This window comes from Cinclus cinclus, chromosome 1 (genome assembly GCF_963662255.1).
Source record: "Cinclus cinclus chromosome 1, bCinCin1.1, whole genome shotgun sequence".
Taxonomy (NCBI): Eukaryota; Metazoa; Chordata; class Aves; order Passeriformes; family Cinclidae; genus Cinclus; species Cinclus cinclus.
In genome coordinates, this window is record NC_085046.1 from 55,970,843 (window position 1) to 55,997,583 (window position 26,741).

The following is a 26,741-nucleotide window of genomic DNA, read 5'->3' on the forward strand; positions in this document are numbered from 1 at the left end:
TTTCCATCATGAACATCTTTTCCCTCTTTTTGAGTGATTTCTGTCACCCACTTTGCTTTGGCAAGTGAAGAGCTTGAGAGCAGAAGAGTTTCTGGCCACATGGCTTGAAGTTGCCATGTAAACTATATTTCCATAAAGTGAAACAAAACTCATGGGATTTTCAGTCTGAGAGAAGAAACTCCTTGAAATACACATGAAAATATTTCCTGGACCCATGATTGTTTTTGAGTTATGGCCACCTGTGCTAACTACTGCAGTCTATCTTCAGAGTTGCTATCAGTCACAGGGTATTTTCCTCAGCTTGCAATGTGTACTCACAGCTCATGAGAGGCACTGTGGCCTTCCCAAGTGGCCTGGTGCCACCACTGAGTGCTATCTCCACTGCCTAGGAAGCTGGCCTCAGAGAAGCAGTGCATCCTGACACCTGGCCTAGCTCTCCCTGTGCTTCCCCCCAATCCAATCCCTGGGTTGAGCAATACTGAGAGAGTTGGGTACTGCTGGCAGTAGTTGTTTGAAGGCTTTGTGCACTTGGGGCTCCTGAAACAGATGAACAAAAGAAGAAAAACCAAACCCCAAAACTGCAGGCTCAGTTTATGAGATACTGAGATTTCCAAGCAAAAGTGAATTCAGTATGCCTTTGGCATTGGCTGTGGACTGATGGAGTTGAGGAAGGTCTGTGCCTAGCAAGGTCCAGCCCAGAAACACAGAGGAAATACTGTCTGCTCAGTTACCAGGGAATACTGCTGACAAAGACACAAAGCAGACATCAGACTACCAGTTATCTGGAGAAAAGAGAGGCTTAAAGGGCTTTTGAGGATGATAATCAGAACGAATTTTAAGAGGTATCTGAGGTAGATCAGACACACCATTTCAGTAATTTCAGATGATCTTAAATTATTGCATTGTGCCAGTGAATTCCCAGTCAGTAACACCACTAATCCTCTTTGTGTTCCTACAACTTTAAAATATCCTATGAAGCACTATTTTAGAGGAAAGTGTGGTATCTGTGGAATTTTGTGTTAGAACAACTAAGCTGTGTGCACATGAGGAGGCCTCCAAGATTAAATTACTCTGAGCTGTACTTGCTGTCAGTCATAAGGAAACTCAGTCAGAGCCAGACTTTTTAAAAAACAAAATCCTTAGCTTTTTATGAGCTCAGGCATCCCTAATTGCACTGCATATGTGGATAACTGTGACCCACATTCTTTTGTACTTCAGTTGCTGTAGAAAGAAAGTACATTAGTATGTTCAGGAAGTGGCTGTTAAATTAATTGGTATGTCTTTATGTCCTTGAAGTCTCAGTGAAGGGATTTTGAGAACTGCGAGGCAGGGAGAGATAAGTAGGAGCAAAATAAAAATTTTGCATTCCAAACCCTACAGAAACTTGTGAGCTCTTAATAGCACAACTGAAGGCCTTAGAGAAGATCATGAAGAGTGATTTGAAGGAGCAGTTTCAAACATCCTCAAAGAGATGAGTCTTTATTTTAGGTTTCTGACATGTTTGTTCTACCCAGCTTTGCAAGCCACGTGTGTAGGAAGCAGATTACCAGCTGTGAACAGACATATGTTTTGTGATATCTCCCAAAAGTAAGAAGTTCTTAAAATGCAAGTCAGGTCCTGTCGTGTGGAACAAAATATCCAGATGTTCATCTAAACTCTCATTTGGGAAAGTATCCCTTCTCACAAAAAGTTCACATTGAAATTACTGAGGAATAAGTATGCCTTTTAGTCAGGGTCCTTCATGAGAATAAAAAAAACTGTACAAATTTAGCAAATTTTCACAGTGTCCAGTGTAAGCCTCTACCTTTGGTGCAGATCAGAGAATTTCCCAATAGCTAGTGGGGATAGTTATAAAATCTACATGCCAGAGAGGATATAGTAGGTGGATTCATAGTACCTAACTTTTGAGACTTAGCATAGCATGAGGTGGACAGTGCAAGTACCTCTCTTGTGGTATTTTCTCAGTGTATTTGTTTTAAGACTTCTTGGATGAGGATACTGTTCGTGATCCTCTGTGGTGTTCAGTGCACTGGTTCCCTGACAGGCATCATAGAACAAGAAAACTAATAACAACAAGGAAAGCAGTAACAAGAGTGTGTGCTCTAACAACAGATGCAGGGCTCCTCAGAACTCACTCTTGTCATTCTGCTTTTGTGTCCTTTGGAAAAAAAGCAGCATCACAAGAAAAAAATCCTAACAAGTTAAGTAAATTTTCAACATCTTTAAAACAGGATTGTTCTGCCAGCATATTATCAAGACTTCCAGGACATTTTCTTATGAGTTCCAGAATGTATGCACTAGTAGCCAAGATCTGCGAGGAGGATTTTTTTCAATTTAAACAACAGTAAAAAAGACCTTTAATTTGAGTATAGCTAAGGAATGAGAAATATAAACTGCTGGAAAATATACTTTCTAGCAACTTGAGGTTTTTTTCCCTTTTAAAAATGTACAGATTATTTTAATAATTCCTCAATGAAGCTTCAATGCCTTTCATTGGTGGTTTTAATCAAAAGTTCCTTAAAAAATAGTAGGTAATCAAAAGAGTTTTCAAAAGCATGACATGAACTCTGGCACAGATAGTCAGCAGTATTAAGCACAATACAGAAATTACCTTAAGTTCAGAAATTAATATAACTTTCTATTGAGAGCGACATCTGGCATATGCTTTTCACATGTTAACTATTGTTCTGTTGCATCTCCTTGTGGACACTGCAGATGCAGTATCTACTCATAAGTTGTGTGCTTGGAAAAGCAAAGAGCTAGCAGGTCATACATAGAATAGTTGAATCCACCCCTTCTCTGTGAGAACACTGGTGAATGCAAAATAACACAAATGACCTGTACTTATTTGAATGTTTGCTTTTGCTGATAATCATAATATGGTAGAAGAGTTGTCAGATGAAAGCCTGGTATTGGAGTACCAGTGTTGAAGGGCAGTTAATGGGCTGGGGGAGATTTCTTAAGGAGATGTTTTAGGCAAGGAACTTGCAGCCAGTCATGTGTGGAGATGAGTGGGAAGAAAGTTGAGGAAGTGGAGTGATGACTCTGGATTGGCGCCAAGGCCAACATCGGTTCAGAGGAGTTGTTCCACCTTTGGGGAAGAAATAAATGATGCTAAGGGTGGGAAAAATAAAAACCGAATATAATTATATGAACTGCCAGGTCAGTCTCAGGAAGATTGGAGAGTTTTGGTTAGACATAAGTGAGGGAGGGAATGGTCAGGTTGTACTGGCTAGTCAGTAAGTCATCCCATATGAGCTGTGCAGGACTCAGGGAGAAAAATCCCATATGGGGTCTGATTTGAAAAATGATAAATCAAGATGAGGCTGAGAAAGTTTCAATGTCTTGACCTTGAGTGTTTCATTGCTTGTGTTAGAATGATGAGGAACCTTTTTTTTCTGTGATAAAGAACTTTGAGAAACAGACTGTGAGCCAGCCTGAGCTTCATATTTCTCATAACCAGGTCAACATTTGCAATGAAGTAATAATGCAGTTATTTGTCTAATTATCTGACTATTTATCTGGTTGACTAAGAGTATGTAACACTCTGAAATGTTTCAGAAAGTTTTCCAGATAAAGCTTCACAATGTCTTGTTGGAAGGGAAATGGCCAGCCCTTTTCGCTATGTTTTCTAAGAAAACTAGGAACTGCTGTGAAGCTCAAGCAGTAAGCTGAGTTTTTCAAATGGGCTGTATAGTCATAGAGAAGCATTGTTCACTGAAAACACGACCTAACATCAGAAAGAAGTGGTATCTGCAATTTCTGTAAGATCTGAGTTGCATTGCTGTTCCCTATTTGAAGGATAAGGCAGCACAAACCCTTCAGCCTCCTGGAACAGCATAAATTTGAGTTTAGAGAGCTGACCACCATTGGAAACCACATAAAGAAACAATTTTCTCTCCCTCCACAACAGCACACTGAAATTGAAGCCTGAAGCTAAACAGTGGTCAGTGAAGGAAAACCAAAATATTTACTCATTAGCTAAGCTTCTCCATCTTAATCACAGAGCAAGACAAGGAGTCTAAGGGAAAAGCTTTTCTGGGTAGCCTTTAATTTATAAATTTGTGGGAGGCTGAACCGGTATGATGAAGCCAAACTTATTTCTGCTGTTTCCTAGCATTGAAAAGTTTTATTGGGCCCCATTACTGGAATCACTCAAGTTGGAAGGGACCCATAAGGATCACTAAATCCAGCTCCTTGTTTCTCATAGGACTCCCTAATTAAACCTATAACCTAGAGCACTGTCCAGATAATTTTTGAGCTCTGACAGGTTGGGTGCCCTGACCACTTTCCTGGAGAGCCTTTTGCTGTGATTGACTACCCTCTCAGGGAATAAGCTTTTCATACTCTCCACTCTGAACTTCAGGAATGTTGTATGAATATTAATCATTAAACTGGACAGTATGCTAATGAAGCGAGAAAGTCATTAAAGTCAATCTTCCTGCATCCATTAAACTTTTCCAAGCAACAATGGCAAAACCGATAAATTCAACGTTATCTTGTAATTTCCTTTCATGGCCAATAAAACCATGGGCATCTGCCTGCCAGCTGTTTGGTCTGCAAAGGCACCGATGTGCAAAGTGAGGAAGTGCTCTTCTTCTGTTATCAATATGAGGGTTCTCTCAATTATCCTGGTCTTTGGCATTTCTGAAGGGATATGGCCTTGAGGAGAGGAGACAGTCTCTTGGGTCTGTCTGGTCACCGTCACCATACTGGACAGCAATGAAATTAGAAACTGCTCTTAAAAGAACACAGGGTAGGTGTTGATGAAAGAGAGTTCATAGTTTGCCCCGGTGAGCAAGGGACATTTGATCGACCCAGAACCAAGAATGTTTTCAGAGGAAACAACTGTGAAATTTTTCATTTGGTTATTCAGCTGCTCAGACTTTGTGTTCTCTCAATCATTCTCATAAAACTGGAGACACTTACAGATTCCTGAGAGCAAAAGGCTAGTGAAAGGGATGAAGCATTTGTTTTTCTATTTTGTGTTCATTTAGAGGAGAAAATCTAACACATATGTGGATGGTAGCTCTGTACTACTGAAGCTAGATATTTGATTTGCTAAGCAGTGCCATCTTTCATATTTCCAGAAATGGAAGCCTGCTAAAGATTGCAAGGAAGCAAATCCATAGAGAAACTGAATGGGAAGGCCACTCCTCTGGCACTTTAGTAGTATTACAGTAATGTCACTCCATCAGGCATCTCCAGGTGTGCACTGATTTTCTCTTTACATTATTTTTGCTTCTCATGAAACCAGTGAAATACTGTCTGAGTCAGGTAAAAAAGATAGTATTTGATCTATCATTTTCTAGAAATATGTGCCCTGATTTGAACTATGATTATGAAGCTAAATGTCTGTAGAGCACTCATGTTGTGCTTAGGTCAGAATGTGAAAGGCAGAGAGGCATTTCCTGGACATGCCTATAACCCAAGTGCATGGTTCAGGAAGCTACTTCCACTCGTGCTTGTTCCAGCTGAGAATGTAAATTTTAAGTGCATATTTGAACTAACTCAGGAAATGTATGTGAGCATGAACTTTGCAAACTGCTGTAAATACTGAAAATAGGTCAAGTAAATCATATGTTCTGTAGCAAAGACATTCTCAGCTGCGTGTCTGGAATAAAATTAATTTATAGACCGAGATATCTAAAATTTAGGCATTTGTATTACAGCACATACCATAAGCACTATAGTTTGGGTGATGTTCTAATCAAGAGTAGGGCCTAAAGAGGTGTCCAACCCAGTCTAAATTAAACACCTGCATTTGGTCTGCTGGACTACTTTTTACATCCCTTTACTACCATGGGAGCAGTGACATATAAATCACATAGCAATCCCTTGCTGAGTAGGCTCTTAAAAGCATATATCAGATTCCAGAGCTGAATCACATTCCTGAAGTTTAGTGATGTGAGCTTGCCCACAGTGGCAGAGTATTAAACTGTTCCCTGATAATCTTGTAATGGGAACGTGCTCAACTGGAGCTAGGCACTTATTTTATGGATCAAGAAAGCACTCTATTCACCAGAAGAATTTCTGTTTTAGTGGAGTCACCAGTCAAGCAGAATAGGGCTGCTCCAACCTTTTGCATTTGAATTATTGACTATCCATAGTCAATGTGTAGCATAAGGAAATGCTCTTTCTTCTACTTTATCTATGCCACCACTGTTTCACTGAAGAAGGTTTGTATCCATAACCAGCATGATTCATCTTGTGAACCAGAGCAAAAGACCAGGCCATTGAATGTCACCAGAACTAGATTAACTTGCTCTTCTGTGTCTGTGTATGGCATGGTTTCCCAACACTCTTCTCTCTTCATGGTACAGGTACCTGGAAAAAATACCTTAGAAAATCTATAATCTGGATCATTTGAAAACTATCTTTTCATAAATGAAGGAAGAACTGAGTTATCCAAAAATCTGGGCTGATCCCCTGACTCCAGTGTGTTTAGTCATGCAGTATTTCCTCACGATCTCTCTCTTAGAGCAAGGTTCTGATGGCCAGTGCTGGTCTGACTAATGTGGAATAAGGAAGTACAACACAGTGCTAAGATGGGAAATATTTAATTTTTCATAATACTTCATCATGTTGCTGTTTCTTAGCAATCTCCTTTTTCTCCCCAGATCTGTAATCTCATGGGGTTTTTTTATTTTCTTGCAGGAGGAGCTGGGCATTGCTTGTGAGTTACTGGAGTCAGATTTCCTCAAGTGCAGTGTGGGATTTCCTTTCATGCGATCCAAATCTATGGTAAAACTGTGATATTTTCATTTGCAGAATAATGGTTCGTTTACCTCTGTCTCCAAGGAGTGGCTGGAAAGCCAACTGCACTGTTAAAAGTCTGTGGTTGATACTTTCTCTAGCTTGCTAAGCCAGATATCCAAGCCTTTCACAATTTCAGAGACTAGCTATACTCTTTCCCACCAGACAGAGCCAATGAGAGTGCCCTGGGCACTGCAATAAAATGGCTTTGAAAAATGGTGCAAGTGTGAAAACCTTACATATATCCTCTGCAGAAAATTAGAAGAGTACTCTCCATCTCACTTATGTTGCCTCTGTGAGTTTTTTTGTCTTCTTTCACATTAAGATGCATTATACATATGACAGTGAAAATGCACTAATGGCATTTTCATCTTATGGTCTTCTGGTAGATTTTTTAAAGAGGGTTTTGTTCCATAAGAGAAGATACACTCTCTCATAATGTTCAAAAACCCATCTGGGTTCTGTCCACCACTAAAACTATCTATATAAATGACCAACCCAGAAAGCTGAGAAAATGATGAATAACTTAAGGATGACCTGAAAAAAAATTAGCCTGAAATTGTTTAGAAAGTTTCAATTTCAAAAGCAAATCCTTTCCATTTGAATTGATGTAACCTTTGACCCAACATAAAAAGGTTTTGTTTTCTGTTTTTTTAATTGACTCTTTCTAGCTATTTTGAAAAAGTGAAATATATTTTAAATGGAATTGAAAAAAAATATTTGCAGTAGGAAAATATGATCTAGAATGTAAGAATGTAAGCTATTGAAATGACAGTAAATTTGGATGCTGTTTCACTTAGCCAAAGTCTGTTTTGGAGTTAGGCAGAAAAATCACATGGAGAAGTTATTCATCAAAGTAAAATTCTTATTTCAAAATTAGCACCTGTTTTCACCCATTATGATGGATGCCCTGAATGCTGATTTAGTTTGTGCCACTTGCTCCAAGTTTCCAAGTGCAGGCCTGTGGCATGGCCTTTATTCCCCCAAAATACCTCTTTATCAGCAAATAACATATGGAGTAGTGCTGACATAGTTTCAGGTAGTCATCCTCCTGTACTGGAAGATTCATTCCCAGGCAGATGATCTCCTCAAGAAACATCTTGAATGGCAATTCCAATAAAGGCCTTTTTTTAATGAAGGAAAACCCAAACTCTGTAGCATTTAAACAGAAATAAGATTACTAAGACTTCAAAGCTAATTTGCAGTAGAGGAAGCACTCCTCCATGTATCAAAATATGCTACTTTTGTACAATTAATCCAGTAAAATATAAACAAAATTTTAGAATAAATGCATTTTGAAATAATATGCAGTGTCTCTAAATACTGCTTTTTCTTTGCACAGTATGAGTTCAGTGTGGTCTTTGACACAAGTCACTTGAGTGGGCAGGAAGAAACACTTACCTTCCTTGTCACTGCCCAAAGGTAAGGGAACCCTTATATGTCTAGACGACTTGGATATTCTTTGTTATGAAGTGTACATTATGTGTGCTTGACAATATTAGCTGTAGGCATGTTTATGTGAAGTAAATTAGGTTAAATTTCTGGGGCTAAATGCATGTGTTTTGGTGATGCAGAGGAGCTATGTATTGAAGCTTCCTGAAAAATGAGGTATGATTGTACATAAGTTTTCTTTGCCAGGCAGTTGCAATTCTGAAGGATCAGTATTCTCTCAGTTGAAAGGCTCTTGTGTTTCATGGCCATCTCTTTGTATAAAGCTCGGCTCAGCTGCAGTTGATGATCAATACAAGATAGACCCATTTGTTGCAGCATTTCAATGAAACAAACCTGCTGGGATGCAAACAAAAAAAGATAAATGCTTTAATCGGATGGTCAAGGATACCACTGTTCTAAGGTTCTAAGGTCATGTATCTATTTTTCTCCCTGCTGGATCTTTAGTGAGCTGTGATAGACTGTGGAAAACATCTGGACAGGGTACTTCCCAAAGGACACTTGAAGTAGGCATTGAAGTAGGGTGTTGCCAAGTATGCATGCATAGGCATTTTGTCTTGGGCAGGATAAAAGGTGTGACACATGCTTTGTGCCTTTTAAGATGATGTACTATGAAAAACCAGACTGCACTGTCAATGTCTGTATGGGAACCAATGTGCAGCTGTGTTAATATTGGCCATGAGCTGCTGTTTTGATGTGTTGGGTGTTTAACTAGTTACTCCTCCCATTTACTGTGTAAATGAGCCAACTTAATATCTTTATGTGTCCAGATCAGGATCTTCAGCGTGAATTCTCCTCCCATATGGGATGACACCTCTACTAAAAGCTAGAGATGAGAGATAAAGGTGTAGCAGGTGCTGAGTGACTGCTCTCATAAGGCATAGTCCTCCCCTGCAATAACAGCTGTAGGTGGGGACAAGATCCTGCAGCATGTAGGACTGGTATGAGACACTGACAGTGAGACGTCACCATGTCTTGCATGTTAGTGAAGTTTTATTCTCCATCAGAAGTTCATCATGTGTTCAGATGACCCTGTGATGCTTCTCAGTCAGAGACATCAGTATCTGCTAGGTGAAGGTCAGCTGTGCAAAGATGGGTCACCTGTGCTTTAAATTTGTCCAGACAGTGTTTTCCAACCTTGGATAGCTCAGGACTTCCCTCTGTAACCTCACTTCTTATGTTTCTGTACCCTACCAGTGAGAAAGGTTAGTCTGTGTCTTTAGATGAGCAAAGAAATAAACTGGAATTGTTAAACATTGAGTCCATGCTTAGAGGTGTTACAAGAAAGTTTCTCATTGTAGAAGATTGAGAGGATAATTATGTTTTGAAGGATTTAGCTAAACCTCCAAAGAGAGTAGTGCAGGTCTCAGTGTTGATTACCCTCATTTTCTCTGTGACTTTAGGCAAATTGTTCAATTCCCTCACTGTCAAATGAGTGTAAAAAAGTCTTTCTATCACAAGAGTTGCAGGGAGCCCTGAGGTAAAGTCTGTGGTAAGGAAATTGAGAGAAAGTACCTGTGCTGCAGTTAGTCAGACTGCAATAGGTGCAGACATTGTTTCCACACAGTACTGGAGCTAGTCTGGCAGAAATAGCTGGACAGGGGAGCTATGTCATGCTGTCATGGGAAAGCAAGTGTTGCCCTTCAAGCTGCCCTTGAGCCTGTCCCATGTAGCTGCAAATTTGGCAGTAGAATCTGTAACAAGAGACTGATTCAGTGTTGGAACAACTGGAGAAAGAAGAAAACATTACATTATATTGCTCTTACACTATTTTGTTGTTTTTAAAAATCAACAAACCTTCTTTTTGCTTCCAGGTGTGAACTGTTTTTCTAGAGCTAGATTCACTGAGTTGTGTTCTCCTTTTATGACAGTACCTTTACTCCTTTTGAAACAAATTAGAACATAACCATGAACCCCGTATATAATTCTACTGGCTTATTCTGTTTGCCACCATGGTATCTCAGTATTTATGTTGAATGAGAAATGTCTCCATTTTGGACTCCTCTGTGAGCCTACTCAGAGGAGCAGGAAAAGCCTCTATTAACAGGGGTTCTTTCCCAGGAGTGAAAGTTTGTGGGGTTTTCTGTCTGAGCCATAGTTTTATCAGCAGACATAGGCAGTGTGTCAGTTGCAGAAAGCTGAGCTGTATCTAAGCATGTATGTAGCCAGCAGGCTCTGTTTTTGTAATCTGAACCTCATAATGCACATGGTATCACTTGGGATGTTACTGCCTCAGTGATACTGTCCTCAAATATGATCATAGCTTTTGTTTTGCTAATTTGATTTGTGAGTAAATCCAATGAGCAGCAAAACGAAAGTGATTCCACAGTCACTAGTGAAAAAATTGGAAATACATGTAACATATCTTTCAAGGTTGTTGCTCTGAGCTGTCACCCAACAAGCAAACTCATCATCAGAATTAGAATAGTTGGAGGTTTGCATGCTGGACATGCATTACAGGAGCCTTTCCCAGACTTCATACAAAAAGTATTCATACTGAAACAAACTGACTTGAATGAGAGATAATTGCTCACTTTTCTTTTTCTTCTTTTTGGCTTTGACTGACTGAGGCAGCTGTAAAGTAGAAGTGCATTCATTTTGTCAGTAAAGTACAGGAAGAGGGGGAGAGGGTGGAATTGCCGAGAGGTTATGGCCAGTTCACTACAAGGGTCTTGCCTGAAAAACTACTTGCAGTGGCAGCAAATTGGTACTATAGTACAGTGCAGGTATAGTGAAAACATTTCTTCATTTAGTGATTCAGGACCCTCTGTGGGTTGTGTATGTCCCTCACAAACTGACGTGCAGTCCGACTGGGAGAAAGTGAACCCTTGGATGGAGGTCTAAATGTTCTTGTTTCTCTCCACTGTGTGTGATGGCTGCTGTACTTTCCCACAGACTTTTGAAGTCACACCTTGTTCCAATATACATTACTTTGTTATGAGCCTGTTCATGTTACAGCCACAAAACTCAAAAAATGCTTTTTGTGTGTGCCTTCTCCAAGACTGGGTGAACATTCTTAAGGACCTGATATCAAACAGAGAGGCTCAGAGTTCAAGGCAGAGAGATGGTAATTGTGAAACTATGATATATTGCAAAGGCTGTCGATTTGCAGTATTTTTTTTTTTCCTTTCTGGCACAGTGGAAACCTAGAATGCACTGAATGTCTGCATGATAATACTCTAATCCTGTCAGTGCCCCTGATGCACGAAGTGGACTCATCCATCAATGGGTAAGTATCAGTCACCAAATTAAAACAAAAACAACAATAGTAATAATCATCAGCATTACTATCATCCTAAGAATAACATCTGAGTGTCTTCCAGTGCAAATTTTAATTCTTCTCGTTGTTTACATGTAGCCAGACTGTTGCTTTTTCCTTGTTTCCCAGACTCCGGTCATTCACACAGTCTCATTCAATATCTGGAAAATTTATTAATTTCAAGACTGTACCTCATTTTCACTACTTCCTAATTAATGCTAATTAGTTACCATCACATTTGTAGTAGGTATTTTAGTGATCATGTTTGAATTCAAGTAATGCTGTAGACAGGATGGACCTGTAAATTAAATTTAAAAAGAACAAGTAAACCACATCTTGTTCCTTAGGGCGTGTCTTTAAGGAAATGGTTGAGAGTCACCAGGCCAAAGGTTATGGTCAAATGTTCTGGAATTTTAAGGAGATTGGTTAAGTCTAGCTGTTTGCCTTTCTGTTTAATTTCACAAACAGAATTTGCTTCTGCTTCTGTTTATTTTCCTACTTCCTCTGTTCCCTGTCTGTGATGCATCTGACTACCAACTGCAGAGCATCACTTACCCTTTAACTGAAATACTTGTATAACATTGTGTCTTCTCCCTAAGGCTGCACCTGTATGAGCTCCTGCCTTTGTCCCTAGAGTTCTTCCACTTGGCATCACAATCTTAAGCCTAGAATGAAAGATTGAGAATGAAAGTCAGACCATTCTTTAGCATAAATGGTGCTTTGAGTTGGAATGGGATGATCTGGTCACTGAAGATGAATTAATATTCATGTAGACTGGGAAAATTGCCATTGATTCCTAAACTGGGGAAGCAAAAACTTATCAATCCTGTCCCCAGAGAGTCAGTGTCTGTTTCAGCCACCAGACTACAGGTATTGTCTAAATGACCAGTGCAGGTTGGCATCAGTAGATGTCAAATATTCCCTTGACCACTATGTTACATGTGTAGAAAAAAAGTTAACCTGCACTGACATGTGATTTGATTGAAAAGATGAATAAATTCAAATTCAAGGCTTAGACCAGGTTTTGCCTCATAAAATTCATCTTGTTGGATAGAAATAAAATCCTTAATTACTGCCACAGCAGTCAGAATGGGTAAAAGGTATGTTTGAGCCTGCTCAGAGAAAGGAAGTGTGCTATCAAACCTCACAAGATGACTAGCAAGGACAAAATCTCTATATTGAGAGTACAGTCTCAGCAGCATGCCCTGGAAGTTTTTGAATGCTTCCATTGTTACAAATTATTTAGAAATTTAACTCTTGATTCTTGATGCTTTGATACAGATGGATTTTTATTTATCTTTACAGATACGAATGCTTTCATCTGTGTCTTTAGATCTTGGTTTATTACCTACACAATACTGCATGCCAAAACATAATCAAAATTGCTTTCTCTTCTTTCTCTTCAGAATGTACTTTTTTAAGCACAAGGACTCTGAATTTATAAGCCCTGCCCAAGTACCTGTGTGGATTATATTTTTCTTTCTCATAGACAAGGTTTAGTTAATTGAAGTTCAGAGAAAAATCCAATGGCCAGAGAAAAGTTTGGTTTATTGGAGGGCACATTCCCAGGCATGGTAATATCAGTAATACTTTTTTTTTTTGTCAGTATCTTTTTGAAGCTTAATTTTTTATTAGCTTAATTGTCCTACATTTGAATCTAGAGGGGCAAACTTCATTCCTGGTTATAAATAGCCCAGAATGGCTTGTACCATATTTGGGAGAAGCCTTCTGGCATAACACTGTAAATGGAAGGGGAAAATCTGTCTTTCACTGCTTCCCATAGCAATCACTGGCACAGGATGGAGGCAGGAAAAAAGGAAATGTACCTAAACAGGCTTAAAATCCTGTCTCAAAGTGCTCTGATTCCAAAGGACAACCTGGGAAGGAAGCAGAGTTTTAAGAAGTAGGGAGGGCTGAGGTTTGTCTGAAAATACACCAGGACACCTTCCATACAGTGAAGAATCCTGATATTAGAAGGAGGCATAAAGGATGCTTAAAGCACTCCTAGTCCAGTTCTGCAGATTTTTCAGGTACTGTGTTGTGCTTCCAAGTAATTTCTGATAAAAAAACCTACTGCATTTTACTGTGTGATTAGATGATAAGAATGGTTAAGGAAACTTTGGACTGCTCCACTCTAGTTGAAAACAGGTTATCCCCCTCTACTCTTTCCTATAATCATCTGCTAATGATAAAGATAGTAAAACTTAGATAATTAACTGTTTATTCCAGAAATGCCGTGTAAATATTAAATAAAATTGAAATGTTACTTTAGTGTATATGTATCTTATAGTATTCCTCTTAGATACTGTTTCTTCAGATTAACTTGATAGTGCAATGATTTCCTGTGTTAATCCATGCTGCTGGATTTGGGCAAATCATCCATGGCAGGGAACACCAGAAAGGAGGATTTGTGATAGGAAGGGAGAAAAACTGATAAATAATCAAAATAAATCTGCTTCATTGGTGGGATGTTAACCCAGGTCATTTGAGATGCTGCTTGCGTAGTCTAATGTTGCCAAGAGGAAATCATATCACAAAAAAATAGATTAATGTAAAATGGCCCCATAGAATTTCACATGACTAGAAAACAAGGGGTGCAATTTAGCTAGACACAAATATATTTCATTTTGGTCACAATTTCTGCTTACTAAATCTGTATCTTTGTCTTACAGAGAAGTCTTCCCCAGTTCATTTTTCTATGGGGATTCTGTGGAAGCGTCCAACTTTGTTCAGTTGGAAAACCATGAATGCCTTTTCCAGTCTCTCAACTTCACCCTGCAGGTAAAACTCATCCTTATTTTGATTGCTTTCCTGCTTGACAGCACATTCTTGTTTTGTATCTATTTTATTCTGAGTGTGGTATGGGATTTTGTGCATGATTTTGCATCACAGTCATGGGCAGAATGGAAGCTTCAGATAAGGTTTATAAAGAAGACCCTCTTGTTGAGTTATGAGATTTAGAAGGAACTCCCTTGCTTTCTAAACTTCTCAGAGAGGAGCCAAGGTGCAGCTGCGTCCAATCCTAGCCCTGACTGGGTCAACATTTTTTGTCTAAAGGTTATATAGGTGTATTTACTCATTCTAACAACTGTATGCTCAGCCTCAAGGAGAAACCTGAGGGACATCTCCACTCAAGGGAAGAAGCCCCAGACTCTCTCCTAGAAGTCCATGTTGATATAAAATGGGACTGAGCTTTTGTAGTATAAAGTGATCAGTTGTCACTCGTGTTTCTAGGATATCTGTGCCAGCTCAGCAGCTTTAGACAAGTTATCTGTACTATCACTTGTTGATTCCTTTGTCAGGAACTTTGCCTGTCACATCCTCACTGGTACCAGTTTTTGTCAGGAAGTCCTGTCTGAGTGTTTAACTTCGGGATTGATTGATCAGCCTCAGCAGCCTTTAACACCAAAGGCAGCATGACCACCCTTCTTCATCCATCATGGTAACTTTTACAAACAGGGTTTAGTTTGAGCTGTTTTACCCCCACCCAGGCAGAGTATCCTGCTACAATGCTGTACAATGCATTCTTGGTTGGATACTGTATTTACAATGTGTAGGGATGGCATATGTCCTTTATCTGAATATATTATGACAAGAATTGCAAACATGGTCATCTCACTTCCACATGAAAAAAACCTCCTAACATTTGTTTCTCTTCTTCAACTTTTTTTCACATGCTGAGTAAAGAGCCCTAGTTACTTAAGTGCCACATCTTGCCACAGGTTAAAAGTGGAAGAGAAAGTCTTTTTAGTGGCATGGTCATTGAGCAAAGGAGTGGCAGCCTTTATCCAAGAGAACAAACACATATCTGTGCTAGGGATTCAGGCTTGCTAAATGCTGCAGTATGAAAGTATTTATAGCACTACTGATAAGAGTACAGTGCAGGGAAGAGATGAGGACACTAAAAAGACAGGTGTGAGAAGCTTTCAATAAATACCTCATGATGTCTCTAGCATCTCAGCACTATTCAAGTGTTACTAATATGTTACACTTCACATGGCAGTTAGATGGATTCCTGATATAGCAAAATATATGGATGGTTTATTATAAGAAACTCTTGTGATGTGGCCAAAATTAACTGGCATTGTGTTTCACTGCTGTAACTGCATCTATTACAAGCCCTACAAATCCTTTTTGACCGCTAGGTGGGACTAGGGAATGATAAGTCATGCAGAGGTAGGTCCATTTATTGTTAAAAATAGTGTTTTGCTATTTTTCTTTCTGTTTTCCTAGGCTGAAAACTCAGCTCATAACAAATAACATGTCTGCCTCCATGGACAGATTGCAATCCAGAGCAATTAACCCCCACAGTCATACAGTGCCCCTAGCTATTTACTGAAGGACTTGAAAGCAGGATTTCAGGACATAAAAGCTTTTGTGAACCAGGCTATTAATTCTTGTGATTCTGGTTTCCTTCTTGGGGGTTTATAGGTCTTCTTCCCTTCCTCCCCCTCATACCCAGTGATTGGTTAATCCAGATGACAAACGGATACACTGATGCTTTAACTAGGTAAATATTTTCAGTAAAGCAAAGTGATAACAGGGAAGGGAGAGAGAATCTATGTATTGGCAGTGCCACCATTTGTCCCACCAAATGCTCTTGTGCCTCGTGCACACGCTTAGCAGTTGCAGTATTGATTTTTTTTTTTCCATATGGAAGTAGAAAATTATACCATAACAAGTCACACATCTTCTCTCCATTAATGGGGTAAACCTTATAACTGTGTGTATCAGAGAGAAAAGGTAGTTTCATAATAGGCAAAGCACTGTTTGTATCACTCTTTGCTTAATTATTTCGTGCTATATATTTAACTTCTCCAGAAGGAGAAAAACAATAGTTCTTTAACCAAGAGAAAGAGATGAGTTACAAAAATATGGGCCTTTAGAGCAGTTTTTATATGTGAAAATCTCTACTAGCTCAAATATGAACAAGGAAACAGAAAATGTCTTTTCTGCAATAACTCATACCTTAGAATGAGATCTTTGTGAGATAATCAAATTTTTAAAATGTCTAACATGAAGCATTATGTTTGTATTTCATGCAGCATTTATCATACTCCATTCTAATGGGATTTCTCCCCCTGCCTGGAGCCTCAGGGCTTTTGTGAGGATTTGGCATTGCAAACTAGTTCTGTTTATCAGTCAGGCATTTATTCATATATAAACAGTGTTTGAAGAATGAAAACCTATTGGTTTTAATATTTATACTTTACACAATTAACAGCTGCCTGTTACATCTTTTCACAGTCATATCTCAGTGTGGATAAATACTGTAATGGGCTTCATGTTTTTACTTCAATGTTTTTAGATGCATTTTATTTGTGCTGTTAGAAAGGACCAGAAAATATTTTTCCGAATAAAAAATGTAGCTACAAAGGAAAAATTACTTGAATTGAATTTTATCCATGGATTATTTCCCTTCAGCAGAACCCCATAAATTTTGGAATTTTCACTGGATATATTTTGGTGGTGGATGGGAAATTTGTTGAGTTTTAGTTGAAATTTTGAAGGCCAGAGAGTGATAGAAAGCTAATATTTTCCACTAAAAGTGTAATTTAATTGAAAATGCCAGAACTCGAATGGAAGTTGTTCACATGCATTTCCTGGCAACTCATCCAGAAAACCCACAGTCCAGTAGTCACAGCAATTGTTTGGCTTCTGCTCTGTAAGGAAAACATATGCAGAATATCATGCAGTGGTTACCAGCTGGAAATGAGGATGTTAACTGAGACATTAATATTTCTTGTAACCTCCAAGATTTTGTTACCAAAACACTCAGTGTACTAGCAGTGTCTCTGGATACGAAATAGAAGTATTATGCTGTTTGAACTGATGACTGGCAATTATCCTCCTTGTCCTTTGATATGTGAGCTGTACCTGAAGACTGTTAGGTAAATGAATCCTTTGACATCATTCTGACACTTGAAAAAGAAGTTTTAGTCTGAAGGCATTGAAAAACCTGCGAAGTACTTGTATTTCTTCAAATTTACCTGTACTCCCAGCTCTGAATCTACAGTTTTCCATTTATGAAAAGTCAAGTGTGTAATTTTATTTGTATTCATTTTTTCTCTTGTAGGTTTACAATGCTGGACCAAGCACTCTTCCTGGAGCTTTTCTTGATATTTCAATTCCAAATCGCCTCTCTGCCACTGGAGCTGAAATATTTCACATTCAGCAGATGATGGTGAGTATGTTACGATGTACTCTGAGCCCAGAGAGGCACTGAGAGCTACTGATGACTAAAACAAAAGAAGTCCACCAAAAGTCAGTGGATCAGTTGCTTTTTAAGACAGGCAAAGGTTCTTTGCATCTGTGGCCAGATTGTAAGTAGCTAAGCCCCTCCAGCTGTTGGCTGTTCTCCCTCACTTAGGGCAAAGACAACTAGTTGTATATTGCTGGTTTCCTACACTGCCATGTAAAACTAGGTCAGGCTGATGCTGGAAGAAATATAGAGAACACTGCCACACCTGCAAAGAGAATTGTCTCTTAATCAGTTCTCCCTGACTGGGGGAAGATTAAATGGTGTGTGTAATATCAGTAGGATGCTTTATCAATCTCACTCAGATTCCATGGTGTGGGTTTTTTTCTTTTTTTTTTGTTGATTTTTATTTTTTTTGTTTTTTTGTTTTGTTTTGTTTTGTATTTTTGGTTGGGTTGGTTTTTTTGGTTTTTTTTCCCCTGTGGTTATTAACTAGGTCTGAATACATTATCTATATCTATTTTGCTGTGGTCCATGTTATAATTTACTCTTTTTGAGTAAATGTAGATGTAAAGAGTAGAGAAAGTTATTCTTTCAACAAAATGCCTTTCTAAAGATGATTTTGTGTCAGTTTCAAAGAAATTAAACATAAACTGTGGTAGACAAATTCTTAGATTTTAATGACTAATATTTATTTATTTATTTGTTTGTTTGTTTGTTTGTTTCAAAGTCTTTGTTAGACCACTAAAATGTCATCATTTACACAGTGGTGGCCAAAAGAAACCTTACTACTGAGGTAAATTTATTGCTGAAATTCGGAGTAATCTGCCTTTGTGAGATGAAACCAGCTCTTTGGGATAATTGAAATGATACTTTCATGTTGCTGGTTACTTTTGTAACCTTTTAGCTGAAAAGTATTGCCTATTATGTAGGCAGCAGTGTCACTGCATATGTGTAAATGTAGATCTGAAAGATCTTTCTAAGCAGCTTTCCAAGATCTTTGCTGTTGGAAGGTATGAGATAAATGTAGATACGGCTTACAGGTGGGCACTAAAGACAGAATGACTGAGAAGCACATGGGGATATTCTATGAAGCAATAGCAGTGTATAGGCAGAGTCAATTCACCAACCAGACTTAATTAGTTCTCCAGCCTATGTACCATTTTCTGTGGTATTTCCTTTCAATGTTTATTTAGTCCAGCTTTATTCACAGAACACTTTTCCTTTGACACATTGCCTGCCAAAGTATCATGAGCCCTTTCCTTGTTCATTCCCTGGTCTCTGTGTGCTGTAGGACAGGGTGTGTTCACATCAGCCACAGAGGTGGGAATCTTCTTAATGGATTTTATCTCCCCAAGTGTTGATACCTCCTCTAAAGTCAGTCATCCTATAAAGGAGGTCCCAGCTGGGTGGTGTGGTCTTGAGCACTGTGGTAACTAAGAAATGCTAGCAGGATTTGTATTGCTTTTCCCCAACAACAGGTTGCATTTCTCTGCACGTAGTTTGACTGAGTTGGACTTAGAATTTTGTTTTTGTAGAAATGTTAAACTGCTGTTTTGAGAGCTCTTTGCAGGTAGTGGGCAAGTATGTTTTTATGAGAGATGTCTGCCTGATACACTGGCATTCCAGTAATTTTGACTACTGATTTTGTGTATAGGATCAGTAGAATTCTCCTACGTGACTTTCTGAATACCTCTAGCATGTTAATAAATGTGAGCCAAGAAAATCCTGTCTGGGGAAGTGGTTATCATTGTTTTACAGATACACAATTGAAACACTGAAAGGTTTGCTCGACTTCACACAGAAAATTTGTGTCAGAGCCAGACACTGAACCAATGTATTCCAAATCTTACTAGAATCAATGTATTCCAAGTCTTATTATTATAGCAGGGAAGACATCCCACTCTCTTTCCTTCTTCTCTCTCCCAATGAGTTTATATTGACTAAAAAGGGAACTAAAATCATGAAGTTTTTCAACTTTTCGTAGAATAGATATAAATAAACAAAGAAACCTAAAAGGAGATGTAGAAAATTGTTTACAACAGCTGTTTATCCAAGACAGTTTTTACAAGAATAGTCATAAAATATTTTGCTTATTTTGCTTATTCCCAGAATCTAGACTTCAATAAAGATATTAAGGTAATAGAATCCTTTCAGACAGTGAAGGTGTTTCTGTCATTATTTTCTTTATGCCTATAATCCAGCCATTCTAGCTGTCAGTGTTGACAAAATTTTGAGAATAGCTGTCATTAATACAGAGACTTGATTAGGAATTGTCATCTATTTGTAAAATACACTGTTGATACAGCACTTGGGGTTTGATGACATAATGGTTTTTATCTTAAAGCTAGTAATTCTATTGCCACTTCTCTGATACAGAGTAAGGCAGTGGAATTTATGAGTCAAAATGCCTAGTAAAGCACTAGAGTTTGTCCCAAATACACATAAACCACACAATATAGTTTCAGGAGCAAACTCCCTCATAGTGTGTTGATTGAGCTTTTAGTGTCTTTCAGGCACAAAAATTAATAGCAGGAAGACAGTCACATATGGCTCACTGGAACAGTCTGTATCTCTGGGAGGTGTTAATAGGAAGTATTATCTCCTGCTCTTTGAGGAAATGACAGCCCTCATGCTTCCTCTGTTCCTGCCATTCTGAGCTTTTGGCTTTATTGCAGAAACTGTTTTAACATTTTATTTGAGACAAATTCAGATCATGGAGATGTTTTGACATTTGGAGTTATGCCTTAGAGATATTCAAATGCAATTCAAAGATTATTGGGACCAGCACTGCAGTTTCTGCAGCACTTCCCCCAACAGAGCCCCCAGTATATAAAGGGAGTGAATCAACAATAAAAGCCAGAAGTAAATAAGAAAATGGGTAATTATAAGAAAACTAGGAAGAAAAAACCCCAAAACAATTGGACTTCCTCCATCTTAAAAATTTTTAATGAATAGAAGATTCTAGAAATTTTCAAATAATTTTAGCTAGGAAATTTCACCTGATAATTGGTTTTACATAGTAAATACTCAGATTCTGCAGTGGTAAATGATATTTTGGAAACACTTAAATCAAATTAGTAGCTGTTTGTTTTTATGTATTTTTGTATTTGCTTGATTGCAAAGGTTAAAAACACAATAGATTAAATACTTCAGTTTGTTAGTAAAAGTGTTGTGATAGAATAGTATAGATGATGATGACCTTCACACAAGACCTTCATAGCTTAATACAAAGGCCTATTCTCCACTCTTCAAGCCATTATCTGTCCTTCCAAGAAGAAAAACAGCGCTCATTATATTTGTGAGTGTTTTTGGTTTTGAACTGAAAGATCAGTAATTTCCTTTGCGTATCTAGTGAGGGATACATTAGTGCAAGGGAAACACTACCAGACTTGCCAGGCAAGGAGCTGCATTCTAGGTTCGCCAGGATTTTCACAATGAGAGTTCCTACTGAATTAACCAGGGTATTTCTGAAGCTGTTCATAAATTAACGTGTCCTGGATTCTTCTAGTGCTGGCTTTATGGAACTGGATCAGATTGTTGACTTCTGGTTTATTTTATTTTCATTAAAGATAAATACAATTGGGAGGAATTAACAGTTGGAAACCAAATTTGTGTATTTGAACTGAGTGATCATATTCCCTCCTCTGGAGGGACCAAGCAGAGACTCTTTGGGTGATTCAATACCAAGAATATAAAAAAACACATGTTACACCATCACTGAGATAAGAATCTTGATGGAAAGTAAGATGCAAGACAGTCTCTTCAGAAAGAGTTTGAAATCTAGGCAATGATATAAAAAGGAATTCAGAAGAAAGAGGGAAAGAAATACTATTCTCAGTTTTTTGATGACAAACTCCCTCCTTGTAACTCTTGATGTCTAAGTCTTGCATGTAACTCTTGATGTCCAAGTCTAGTAATTACTGTTCTAGTAATTGCTACTAATAGAATATATTTAAATTACTATTTTCTCTAACTCTAACAATTAATGGAGAGAGAGGCATAGAAGCAGCTCTAAAGAGGCACTTGCCAGTCTCCATTGATAATACAGAAACTACCTAATTTCTCTGACTTTCCCTAGGCTTCTAAACTTAGAGAGAATTATTTACAGACAGTAAAAATTAGTTAAACTTCAGTCTTGTGACTCTTGTCCCCATCAACCTTAAATGGGCCAGTTAGCCCAGGCCACTAGTTCCTGGTCCAACCCTTCCCATCACTTCTGTTTAGGGATCAAAATAAGAAGTCCTTCTCTTGCAAGGACAAAGAGAAGTCCTTTCTTCTTTCTGCAGAGGTGAGACCTGGATTGTGACGTTATGATAGCTGGTTATCAGTAAGATTTTACAAAGTAAAGAAAAACTGAATGAATTAATGGAAAAATTAAAGAGAGTTCCTTTTACAGGTTGCCTTTTAAGTTGACAGCTGCCTGAGAATGAGACTCTAGAAACGCTTGTCATGTTCATCAGTGTAAAATAAACATTGATCTCTTCCTGTGAATGTTGAAAGAGAAAAAGTAAAAGAGAGTCAGTCCCAGAGTTACAAGTGCTGGCTGATGACAGGTTACATTTTTAAGGCCAGTTTGCATAGCAGTCAGGTAGTTTTTCTTCCTGCATTTACACAATTATGTCTGTAAGGAGCAGAAAGAAGTCAGGGAGAAGAGGTAAAGCTTGCTGTCTCATTCCATGAAAGGTCCCAAACTAATTGAGGTTTTTCTTCACTTATAGAATGTAGAAGAAATATAGCCAATTTTAAAACCTTAAGTGTAATTTCTGCTTATTATCTGTGGGTTTTATCTTCCAGCATAGAAATAAGATGCTTTGTCTGCTGCAATGCTGGTGTTTAAAACCTAAAACTAAGCTAAGAAGGACTGTCAAAGGTCTCTGAAGTGTGCTTGGGAGTGAGTATTCCTTGAAGCATATATTGAGATTGTCAAGATCACAGCTACATGCTCCACATATTTTGGCACCATATTTAAAGGCATAGCTAGATTACTGGAGGAAGTTATCCATTCTAGGGAATGTGTTGTACAGAAAATTGTACAGGTACTTCCTGACCTTCCTGCCTCTTTCACTTTAATTGTTTTTAAATGACTGTTCCAAAACATTTTTGCTTAGGCAGTTGGAGGTGGTCCCTGCCCTTCCCCTAGTGTAGTGCACCTCAGTGGTATCAACTGGATCTAGCTTTGCCTAGGAGCCCCGTCCCTTGAAGGAGAAACTGGTGCATCTCCCACATCCAGGATGGCTGTGAGGAGAGGCAGAAGCATACATTGTGGTCTAGCATGGCACAGTTGCCTTTAGGCAGGAGCAGGGAGCAGGACTGCAAAGCAGCTTGGGAAGAGTTCCTAATGTCAGCATGATGAACTGAAATTCTTTACGCAAAGAGCAACTTTGCTCTCTTCTAAGTTTCCATTGTTATACAGGAAAGGCTGCCCAGCCATAAAATAAAGATTTTTTTCCCAAGTTAAGACCTTAAAATAAATCTAAAAAACTCCAGCATTTTTGCCATCTGCATCATAATACAAAAGCTGTGCCTTTGTCAGAGCTCACAGCATTTCCAGTGTTTCAAAATAATCTTTTCATGCATTGCTGAGTGCATCCTTGAAGATGGAGCAAAACTTATTAACATGGAAAAAAGTTTTCTGTGACTTCCTATTTGGGATCTTTAGGTGAAACCAGATTTGAACAATTTTTTTGACATCTTCCAGTTGTTTTGACCAGATCTTCTAGAAATGAAAGTGATATGGTATTTGTATAAGCAGTGGGTTTTTTGAAAAATTCTGAAAATTTTTGAAAATTCTAAAGAGGATGTTCTTGGAAAAGACATTTTGAATGTAAAAAAAATACCGTCTTTCAAGAAAGTCTAATAATATAAAAATCAAGGGCATTGAAACACAGGAAAAAACCCGCTGTGATCCATGTATTAAATCTGGCTACAGCAACACGTTATTCTTGTCCAATTGTGGCCTGCTCATGATTAGCTTCTAAATTAAAGTGAAATTTGTCAAATTACTTATTTATTGAAATTTTACACCACTGTCCCCCAAAAAATCATGGCCTTTCAAATGAGTGGCAGTTTGATTAATTACTAATCAATTTTGGGTCAGCTGAAAGGGTTGTTACATTGTGAATGGCCCATAGCTCCTATTTTTTTGGCTGAATATGTGAATTCCAATTTTGAAAAAGATGGCCTATTTGCCTTTTGATAAAAGGAAATTTCAGATAAAGAAAGACATTAAATATAATGAATATAAAAATAATCTGTTATCAAAATGATGAAGGAAGCAGGAAGTTTGGCAGATTACCAGGAGTAATCATGTAGTAATCAGGAATTTTGCTGAGGTGTTGAAAAAAGTTATATATAGTTGGTTTTTTTGTAAGCTTCCTTTTGGTTTTTGTAAGCCAGAGGAGGAAGGGAAGCTCCCCCTGTTGAAAGATACTGAATCAAAACAAAGTCTACAAATGTTTTTAAATATTTTTTTTCTTATTTTTGAAGGAAGGAGTGTAAGAATTCTCCATTATTCCATTGGTAAAGCTTTTCCTGCCAAAAACAATGAAGAAGGAAATTCAGAAAGTAATTGCTTGGTAAATTCTTTTAACACACAGTCCTGCTTTAAGTCCTGACTCTTAACCTTTCTCTTCTATAACTAATGTACAAGATCTGTGGTGTAAATATAGGAAGCAAAAACAAGGAAGCATTTAAAACAATGGTATCTGTGCATATCTGGTGACAGAAGGGTTTTCCTCCCTGTTCATGTATCAGAGTGAAAATAAGCATCTTTTTTTGGATTTCTCTCCTGGCTTTGAAAGTATATAATTCCAGTCTACTGTAAGGTACCAGATGGTATCAGAAGTACCAATAAACCATTTCTTGGAGGAAACTCTGAGGATGTCTTAGAAACAAAGGACGTCTTCTGCTTAACTTAATATATCTCCTCCACCCCTCAAGAGGTATTTTTGAATGAGAATGACCCTTTTAATCTTCCATTGTCTACAGCAGATAAGGAAAATCATCCTCTTGAAAGTCCTATCTTCTCTCCACTGCCTCAAAAAGAGAGTTTAGGTCTTAGACACCTTTCTGATACATTCAAACATCTGCTTTAGTGAAACATCCCACAGGAGTTGTATGAGCCCTAAAGGGCATGTACTTACCTGCACAGTCTTCAGATCTCCTCATCCTACCTTCAACACAGCCCATAGGGAAAATCCAGCAATTAGGTAAAGACCAAACATGGGCTTATTTGTGTTTAATACATCATAAGTAAGGCTGTAGAAGAGAATATGCTATAGACAGATAGAACCAAGCTGAAGGAATGTCAAATGCCAAGTGATTCCAGGGGCTTTTTAAATAGAGACACACCCTGAGAATTATTTGTTGCCTCACATGCTGGTTAAGCATTTCACAGTTCATCATAGGGAGAGGAAAAGTACTTCTCAGTGGCCCTTTCTTGGGTTTCATCATGGCAAATACATAAAGAGCACATGAATGTTAGTGATTAGCTGATTTTCATGTAAGGTGGTGGTCATTCATTCCTAGGACTGAACCTTCTGTGGACCTCACAGTTAAATCATACCGAGTGGTCACTGTTTCTTCTTACTGGGTACATGTGGCATGCACAGTTTTGTCTAGGAAAGAATCCACTCTCTTGTTATTCAGGTAGTTTATATGAGAAGATCTTTGCTTTGTCACAAATCTGGGTAGGAATCACTAGTTCTTGAGAGCAGTATTTCTGGGAATTGCTGCTAAGTATGTGCAAATTGGCTGCAGGGCCAAGACCAGGCCAGTGTTGCAAGAATCATGTTTATGAAACCTGATTATTTAATTGAGCTGTATAAAGTGCATCAGAAAAAAAAATCTAAAGGCGTTGCAATTGGGTTAACCTGGGAACTGTAAGTTTTAATACCATAATGAATTCTTTTGCATTTTAGTGGAAATCTATGCCAAACATGTATCTGGTGCATTCTCCTGAGCAGAAGCCAGAAATATGGTGTACTCCTCTAAGCTGATTTAATGCTTTAGCATCTCCACTTTGTTTCCACTTGCCTCTTCTCATGGCCTTGTAAGGCTACTTAATGGATCGGTGGACTACTGGTTTTCCTTGCCATCATTGTTATTTTTAGTTGAGATCTTTCAAGAGTTGTGTAAAATGGGTTAATTTTAAAAGTTATTTTCTGTTGTTTCAGTGTCTCTTAAATGTATTACCAGAATCAACAAGACTGCTCTGATTCAAATGTATTTTGTTATCTGTGAATATTAAACATTCTTGGCATATGGCACAAGTAGTCAGATAACATATTTACATAACTTATTTGTCTACTGCTGAAAGTCTGACCTTGTCTGGAATTTCTTGTCAGTACCCTTCTTTTTTCAGTGTGACATGTTAGATTAACCCTGCTTATCAATTCTTTATTCACCTAATAAAAGGGTGAATCAGTATCTTTGAATCAGAATACTTGCATACATTTTTTCCCTAATACTAGGATGAATGCCCTGTAGTTAGCAACAAAGACAGACAAACGCATCTGTTATTTATTTTCCAAGTTTTAAAACTTGAACCACTGCTTAGTTATTCATATGTAAATAAAACAGTTTAAAAAAACATACAGGGGAAAATATGTAAAAACTCTCTGCCAGCAATTTCCGGACCATGGCCAAACTCATAGTCTTTGGAGTCAGTATAGACCAGGGATGATGAGAAAGGCATCCATTACAGAGTTGAACAATGCTAAACATTTTGTGAAATGACTGGGCCTGTGTTCAGACCTTGTGCATATTTCCTGTAAGTAAAATTCCCGTTCCAAATATCTTGTCTCATGTTTTCCCTGAACGTGCCCACACACTTTTTCTGAGGTCGGATGTAGGTTTTGTTTTATCACATGAACTCAGATCTGGATTCCACTTTCATACTTTGTATCAGCTGAATTCTGACTTCCAGGCTCTCCTTCACACCTAGTGTTGATTTAGCTCAAGAAGGGGATCCCAGACTTACTGGAAGAGCCTGGAAACTGTAAGTTTTAATACCATAATGAATTCTTTTGCATTAGTGGGAATCTAGTGTTGCTTGTATAAATAATACACATTTGC

At 38.2% G+C, this 26,741-nt stretch overlaps 1 protein-coding gene across 1 annotated transcript in view; it reads left to right on the plus strand.

The window, feature by feature from the left end:
- ITGA9 (integrin subunit alpha 9) overlaps positions 1-26,741 on the plus strand; it is a 216,000-nt gene that overhangs the window by 148,501 nt on the left and 40,758 nt on the right. The window contains exons 19-23 of the mRNA XM_062493750.1: positions 6,658-6,744; positions 8,099-8,178; positions 11,345-11,434; positions 14,137-14,245; positions 17,541-17,648. Of these exons, the coding sequence (XP_062349734.1) occupies positions 6,658-6,744; positions 8,099-8,178; positions 11,345-11,434; positions 14,137-14,245; positions 17,541-17,648 (474 nt within the window). The remainder of the gene's footprint in view (positions 1-6,657; positions 6,745-8,098; positions 8,179-11,344; positions 11,435-14,136; positions 14,246-17,540; positions 17,649-26,741) is intronic.